The sequence below is a fragment of the Brassica napus genome, chromosome C8, assembly GCF_020379485.1.
Source record: "Brassica napus cultivar Da-Ae chromosome C8, Da-Ae, whole genome shotgun sequence".
Lineage (NCBI taxonomy): Eukaryota > Viridiplantae > Streptophyta > Magnoliopsida > Brassicales > Brassicaceae > Brassica > Brassica napus.
In genome coordinates, this window is record NC_063451.1 from 4,583,597 (window position 1) to 4,592,009 (window position 8,413).

Below are 8,413 nucleotides of genomic sequence, written 5' to 3' on the forward strand. Positions count from 1 at the left end.
ACCAGTAAATTTTGGTTATATTGGGTTCTAGTAGATTCGATTCGGCTATTTTAGAATCTGAAGTAAGCGAATTGCATCCCAAAAATATCCGAAAATATTAAAATAATAAATATCTGAAAATTTTGAATTTTATCCAAATTATATAAAATCTAAACTTGAAAATTCTAAAGATATTTATAATACAAAAAAAATACTCAAAATACCTAAAAATACTTTTTTACCTAAAATTCTTATAATTTTTTTGAGTTATTGCCTAAAATACTTCAATATGTAGAAATTTTGAAGTAAATTGGTATTCGGCTGTGCGCGGACAGAACCTGAATCAAAACCAAGAGAAAAATATGCAATAGATTTTTAGTATAGGACCGGATCCGAACCAAAACCTGTAATTTTGAATCGTTCCGGTTTGAGTTATCGGACCGAATAGAAGGCGTAGGCGGCCTAAAGAAGAAGACACGGATAAGCTTTAGAAGTCGTAGTAAGTAGCAGTGATGGTACGAGCTTCATCATCAAAGAAAGGAGGAGACAAAGACGATCCAGAGTCTAAACAGAGAAAGAGGTTAAAATCCCTAGCTCTCGACAACAAACTCCTCTCCGACTCTCCCTCCCGATGCCTCTCCTCTCTCAAACCTTCCAAGCAGGTCCTCAAACACCACGGCTGCGACATCATCCGCAAGTCGCAGCGCAAGAACCGCTTCCTCTTCTCCTTCCCCGGCCTCCTCGCTCCCGTTTCCGGCGCCACCATCGGCGATCTCGATCGTCTCTCCACCAAGAACCCCGTCCTCTACCTCAACTTCCCCCAGGTCAGATCTTATCTTACCCTAGTTAGCTCAGTTTTAGAGGCATTACCACTGATCTTATTGGGGGTGGGTTCTTTTAGGGTCGAATGAAGCTTTTTGGAACGATTCTGTATCCCAAGAACAGATACTTGACTCTTCAATTCTCTAGAGGTGGCAAAAACGTCTTGTGCGATGACTACTTTGATAACATGGTCTCTCTCTTACCCTTCACTCTCCTCTCTCTCAATGTATATCTTTGAGTCTTGAGCATTTGGTTAATATGTACACAGATTGTCTTCTCCGAGTCATGGTGGATTGGGACTAAAGAGGAGAACCCTGAAGAATCCCGTCTTGATTTCCCTAAAGAACTGTCTCCTCAGGTCCAGTTGCATTTCAGCTAATTTGGATTTTCTCAGGTCTGGTTTGCCTTAAGAGAACTCTTTGGTTTCAGGCGGAGCAGACTGAGTTTGATTTCCGAGGTGGTGCAGCAGCAGCAGCAGCAGCAGCTTCTGCAGCTTCGGTTAAGACGACGGTTGCGACTCCTGAAACTGGTAGCCAACCAACTGATAGAGAGACAGACTCACCTGAAGTTGAAATGGATGAGATTTTGTCTGATGATGGAGAGTTTATGGACGATAAGATTCAAGTGACTCCAGTTCAAGTAACTCCTGTTCGACAGTCTCAGAGAAATTCTGGGAAAAAGTTCAAGTAATCATCCTTTCTACTTCAAGCAGACACTCTTTCTAACTTAGTGATGCCGATATATAAGTATGTATGTGCAGTGGACTTTGATGAGTTATTAGATTTAGTCTGGGGAATCACTCTCATACATTTGCATCTATGAGACTTCTGAGTTTCACTCTACTTGGTTTCTATATTATCGTTGATTCTATCATTTGTTGTTTATATATCTGAGTACATGTGTGACTTCTGTGTTTCGTTCTCCTTTATAAGATCTTTAGTTGTCGTCTATGAGCTGTCCAATAAGTAGTATCAGGTTTAACAGCCTTTTTTTTTTAAAAACAATTTCCACAGCTTTGCAGAAACTTCTCCAGAAAACTCCTCAGGTGAAAGTGAAGACAATACATCTGATGAAGAAGATGAGAAGCCTGTGTTGGAAACTGATTCTTCTGTTCGTGAGGAACCTCAAGCTGATATCACCACTGCATCAACAGGCAAGTTACCTACCGAACTTCCGGCTAAAAAGGAAAAATCAAACAGCAAAGACGGCAAGCTTGTTCAAGCTACGGTAGCCAACCTATTCAAGAAAGCAGAGCAGAAAACAGTTGGAACTTCAAAGGCCAAATCATCCTCAAAGGCTGCCCAGAAGAAATAGAGGTCTGTTGTTTCGTTTTGCTGTGAGAATGAACAGCTTTCTAGCCCTGTTAGTTATGTTCTGTAAGAGAAATTGCTACCAGACTGATAATTATGTTTCAGAAATTCTGATAATGGATTTCATCAAGCTTATTAGTAGTATACAAGACTGATAATTATGTCTCAGAAATAACAGGAATGTGATAATGGATTTCATCAAGCTTATTAGTAGTATGTGTTCGCCAAGTTATGTATAAAAGCATGTTTGTTCAATTTGATACAAGAGTCTCTCATCTATCTATACGATTTACCAAGGCAGATCCATCTCATTGAGCTTTAAAAAAAAACTAAGAGGATCCTTGCAGAAACTTGTCGACTCTGTGATTAGTTTCAGACGAGAGAAACTTCATGCAAATAGGAGGTTCAACTCCAGCTATAGCGAGCACAGAGCTTGGCAAAGTCCAGATTCCATCTCCACATATCAAACCAGAAGCCACTGCTGTTGCAAAAGCTTCAGCCCTTGGAGCATCTAGTCTCTCCCAGACAAACAAAACCAAACTCCCCACGCACATGTCGATCGCAAAGTAAGGCCCTAAGAAAAACGGTATAGCCATCGCCATGGGAAGAGGTACAAACCTTCCCCATCTGTTCCCAAGACCATCTTTCACTACGTTTATCAGTATGGCAAAACCGAAAAACGCGTAGCACAGCACAAGACAGTCTCTTGGCAGAGAAGAAACACCTTCAACACCAAGTTTCGCCATGCTTCTATACACAGTAGCAAAGGGTGCAGGGTACTTGCTGTTTGGGAGGCCGAGATCATCAAATGCCTTGTAGAAAAGCCAGAACACACAGGGAGAAACCAGACACCCCATTGCTGTTCCAATCACTTGGCTTACAAACATGGCCCTTGGAGATGACAATGTTAGGTAACCTGTCTTGAAATCTTGTGTCAGGTCTGAAGCTGTGGAAACTATGTTCATCATGACTCCACAAGCCGCTAAGCCCGCAAGAACACCCCCATGGTCCGAACCAGCCCATGCTCCGATTGTGAATATGGCGAGTTTTCCATAGGTTGATGCTAGTGACCAGTCAGTGAGCCCAGCTCCATAAGCATTGCAGAAAGCTAAGACTGGGGCAAAAACATAGATGACCAGAATGTAGTACCATCTCAGCTGATCGAACATTTGAGGTAGTATAGCTATAGATACTGCAGCTATAAGCACATATCCTCCACCAGCAAACCATGAAGGGATCTGATCTTTAAGGAAGAATCTTGTTCTACGTTGGTCATCATAAGATATCTTTGGTGTCAATGGAGAAGCAGGGGGCTCTTCTTCGCGTGAAAGAGAGTTTCTCCAACTAGCTTCACCTCGGATCTGCTTGAATATTCCTGAAAGGGTTCGGCTGAACACCTTGCAAAAGTTGTATACACCATCTCCTAGGATCATTGCAACAGCAATGAACACCTGAAGAGGAGAAAGAAACAATAGTAGTTACAGCAAAAGCTGTGAATAAAAAAGTGAGTGATGGGAGGCTTTTTAACCTTGTAAGCTTGAAGACCGCTCATGCTGCTAGAGTCAACATCAGAAGGGAACCAATCTCCCTTTCTAGTTTCAATGAGAGGCCACATCAGCCCCCAGGAGAGAATCCCACCCAAAAGGAGAGATATGTTGATTATGTATGGGCATATCATACCAACACCTACATATGTTGCTGAAAAATCAAAGTAGAACCTGTTCGAGATAATAAAACCAGCTTATGAGACAACAAACCAGTTCATGAGACAAAGACAACGAATCAGTTAATATCGCAATGCTTACTTGTATTGGTATGCTCTGAGTCCAAAGGTAGGGAAACTGTGAAACCCACAGTTTTCTCCTGCAGCAAAGAACCATTGGAAGAAACCCCAAAGGAAGCTCAAGGAGAAGAACTTCCCCAACACTCTCACTTGTTCCCTGATTACACAGAGCCAGAAGTCAATAAGCAGATAACTCAAAAAAAAAAAAAAAACTAGTAAGCAAGATGTAAGTCTCATACTTGGCCAGCTTTGCTCCTTGAGGAGTGTGAAAGCTGTTGATAAGATGAGCAGTTGCAGTGCCACTTGGGTATGTTAGTTTGAAGTCTATTATCATTATCTACAAAAAAACATTGCAACTGTGTAAGATTCCACCAGCTGCTTTAATGTCTCTCTTTGGTTAAGAGAAACCAAACCTTTCGAAGAGGGACAACAGAGAAGAGGCCAAGAAAGCTGACAACAAAGAGAAAAGCTATGATCCAACCCAAAGAAGGGTCCTTAACGCCACGAGCAGCATCTCCTGAATGGTTAGCTATTCGTTCACTCATTGCAAATAGGTAAGTCCCAAACCCACCTGTTGCAATTAAATTTAATTAACAAAGCATACATAAAGGGTAGGTGAGTTGTGTGATTAAGACCTCAAAGATTTTGTCTATTTATGAAAAAAAAAAAGAAGTCGGAAATCAAGAAAAGAAAACAAATCTTGATTCAAAAGTTTTGAGATTCTTTGTTTGTATTACCGCTAAAGGCAATGCCTGAGGAAGCAACAACACAAGTCTGAATAACTGTGTTCTCTTGTCTCGTAAAGGGTTGTTTCAAAAGACCAGATTTATGAAGCATCTTGGTCCATGTCTTGACGAAGAAGAATCCCAAAAGACCAGCAGAGACGTTAAGAGAAGGGATGATTCCTGTTGTGAGGTTGAGCTTCATCACAATGAAGCTGAACAAGATGCTTAAAGCAAAGCTAACCACAAAAGCTCTTATAGTTAGCTGCTTCTTCCAAGAAGGAACCTCTCTGCTCTCAAATATTCCCTCCACAGATTCTTCTTCTTTCTCTTCTTCTTCTTCTTCTTCATCTTCTTCTCTTTGGTATTGTCTAGCATTCTTGTTCCTCTCTGTTTCAGGACTAAACCGAGTTTCTTGCAACTCATGTTCCTCAATCACACGATCTCTGTCAGGAGTTAAATCTCCTTTTCTCATGGTTTTGTCTTAATCTCTCTCTGTGTTCTTTAGATCTGCGAGATGAGAGAGATGGTGTGTACAAGAAGAAGTAATATTGTAATAAAGACGAGAGAAGATTTTTCAGCCTAGTAGTCAACTAAAACAAAAGGACTTTGTCTCGTCTCTCTCATCAGATTAGTTTAACTACTTTTCTACTTGAGGCTCTTGTTGTCTACAGTCTGTAAATAGTCTTTTGTTGGTGACTCATCATTTCTTAGTAATTTGGTTGTCCATTGCAATAGACTAAACTACTAATTAGGATAAAGAAAATTAATAACATTGTTGTTTCTTGCAGGTTTAGGGAAGATCAACAGGTCCGTTTAATGACTTAATAATGTTTTATAAATTAGAAATTATCATTGACTAATTTTTGTTTGAGATCATGTTTAGTTCTGTGCATGCCACTAAGTGAAACCCAAAAGTCGATTTCCTTATCAAACACACAAAATTGTACCATTTATTCAGCAACATTAATTAAGTAAAAAAGGATCATTAATATAAATTGATTATTTTGGTATATACTCCATCAGTTTCATTATAACTGTCGTTTTAGGTTTCGGCACACGGATTAAGAAAACAATTAATTTTGTACATTTCCTATAAAAAAACACTATTACCTATACACCTAACCATATTTCAACCAATAGAAAAATAAATTTTGCATAAAATTAATAAATTTTGCATAAAATTAATAAATTTTGCATAAAATTAATAAATTTTGCATAAAATTAATAAATTCTGCATAAAATTAATAAATTTTGCATTGAAAATCGAAAACGACACTTATTTTGTAACGAAAAAAATTCTCTAAAATGACACTTAATATAAAACGGAGGGAGTACTAATTTGTACTTATAAAGATGTTCTTTCAATACTATTTCAAAATTGATTCCCTTCTATCACAGTCAACAATAAAATTAGGAAATAATTAATTTCACTAGGTGCATAGTCCCCGCGCAAGCACGGAGTCGACTACATTATAGGTGTATTGTATAGTTTTGTTTACGGGATTTTATTGCTTTTTGTCTATAATGTGATTGATGGGACTTTGGATATTACATAGGTTGATGAGTTTGATATAAGAATGAACGACGAAGTCATATGTTGATATTTTTATATCTTATATGTTCAAAGTTGAAGGTGATGGAACTTGTTAGTGTTTACTTAGGTAGTTGTTTGTATATAAATCAAATAGTGCATGGAAAAAGATAATAAATTTGGATTTAAAATGTTAGGGTTTCAAAATAACTGGGCCTTGAATCTGTGATTTAGTCTAATACTGAAAAAACTGTTAGGACTTCAACTCTTTTTTTTCTCTATGTCGGGAACATGGGCACTAATTTCCCGATTCATGTAGGTAAAATTGTTTCTTAGTTTGTGAGATTGAAAAGCGTAGATTGATTTTAAGCATGATTGATGAGAGGTTTACTTGCATCAGCTTCGTCTGCCGTGGGTGTTGAGTTTCGTCGGCGCCAGATGTTAGACATGCAAGAGAGAAGATCTGAATATGTTAATTTCGTGTTTTGTTTTTTCTTCTCTCGTGTTTTGTGGGTTCCACTCTTTGCTCAGGCTGTACAAAAGATGAAGTCTGGCTAGGCCGTCTCACTTCTCTGAAGTATTCCCTTGATTAACCTCCCACCAACATCTATCTTCTGATTCTGTCTTGAAGTCGAGGAGCTTCCAGAAAAATTAGCTTCCATCTGCTGTTCCGCTTGGAATGGAGAGTTCTGAAATGCCGCATAAAAAACATATTGGCAAATAACTAATGATTGTCAACAACTATCACTATACTAAATAGAAAATAAATCAAGGTTTTTTGTTCTGCACAAACTAAAATCTTACAACAGGGTTGTCACGGTCTTTTTTCAGGAGCAAGATCTTTTTTTTCCCAGAAACCATAGTCAATGCAATTCTTGGGAGAGAGCTATCCATGACAGAGGCTAAAGTTGCGTAGATGAAAAAATAGATCAGAAACACAGCAGATTTTTTCAGATAAGGAAAATATGAGATAAGTTGTTGACTAATTACCAGTTTCAGTTGTTGGTATGTCATTCCACTTGAATTTTCCTGATTGTAATCTTGCTTGGAGCTGCCAAATATGCTATGTTTACCAATTTCTAAGTTTGTGTTCGCAATCACTTGGAGCACCTAGCAACCTCGAAACGATCGACTTTCACAATGGAATCTGCTTTCAAAGATGGCATGTAATGATTAGCATGTCCGACGGGAGTAAACCCATGAATCACAGAATCTGAAAATAGTATTATCCAACAAAGAATCAGGAAATAAATTAAAACAATTATGTTAAATAAGTGTGATAGATCGAAGATTAACTTACCTTTTCATCGAGGAAAAGAACCGTGATTCCCACAAACTCCCTGTCTTTCTTGAAGTTCAGGGAATCCCAGAAGCGGAGGAAGCCAAAGGCTATGCTCTGACTACTAAGACCAAGACGGAGAGACTCGAAGGTTGAGTAACGGACGCCGGGACACCGGTTTGACGAATTGGAGAGGCAGAGAGAAACATTTTCTAGAAGATGGTTAAAGTTAAGAGGAATCAATGAGTTTTGTGGAGATGCAGATTGAGTTTATCAAAAATGAGAATCATATATATATATGGTTTACAGAGGGGCTACAAATCAGGAACATTTATGATCAAGCGATTTAAGATGGGGACATGAAGACTTCACCGGTGAAAAAATAGATTACGAACATACACACGGCGCAACTCTGTAACTCAGACTTGTTTGAGACAATGATGAAAATAACCCATATTAAACTACAACACTTTACAATATAGGAAAACCATAATTGTTGCAAACTTAAGTTTTTTTTCATATAACGTGATGAATCCCATTTAAAAATGAAACCCATAACACAATTGTAGGTCCGACTCTCAGAGGAAGCCAAAGAAGCAAGGGCTTCCGACCTTCATAAATATATATTAGGTTCGGCCATCAATGTACAAAGGTATCAGTTAGCTTAGTGGTATAAATGTTGGTGTTTATATCTCAATAACCCGGGTTCGAGCCATGGGCTTGACATTTTTTTACACTTTTTAAAAGTGGGGCCTACAAAACGCTGACTTGGCGCGCTGAGGAGTGAGCAAAAACTGATCTATTATAATATAGACTAGATTTTTTACTCGCGCTACGCGCGAGTCTGCTTTAATAATTTAATTTAATTTTGCAATATTTTTTAAGAAAAAGATGAATTTCGTAAAAAATATTTTTATTAATATTATTAAAATATTATTTGATTTCCTGTTTACATTGTTTTTATAAATTTGTTATTTTTGAACT

The 8,413-nt window shown here is 38.2% G+C and overlaps 2 protein-coding genes across 2 annotated transcripts; one reads left to right on the top strand and one right to left on the bottom strand.

Moving 5' to 3' along the window:
* Positions 1-421: 421 nt before the first annotated feature.
* On the top strand, positions 422-2,313 carry LOC111197735 (DNA-binding protein RHL1-like). The gene is made up of 5 exons (XM_013873879.3): positions 422-803; positions 881-991; positions 1,070-1,159; positions 1,231-1,487; positions 1,815-2,313. The coding sequence occupies exons 1-5, from the start codon at positions 492-494 to the stop codon at positions 2,113-2,115; spliced, it is 1,071 nt and encodes a 356-aa protein (XP_013729333.2). The 5' UTR covers positions 422-491; the 3' UTR covers positions 2,116-2,313.
* LOC106423770 (probable metal-nicotianamine transporter YSL8) lies at positions 2,214-5,232 on the bottom strand. The gene is made up of 6 exons (XM_013864531.3): positions 4,632-5,232; positions 4,308-4,465; positions 4,134-4,231; positions 3,917-4,051; positions 3,640-3,829; positions 2,214-3,562 (listed from the first exon to the last, which is right to left on the bottom strand). Exons 1-6 carry the CDS (start codon positions 5,089-5,091, stop codon positions 2,441-2,443), a joined length of 2,163 nt encoding a protein of 720 aa, XP_013719985.2. The 5' UTR covers positions 5,092-5,232; the 3' UTR covers positions 2,214-2,440.
* Positions 5,233-8,413: the final 3,181 nt, after the last annotated feature.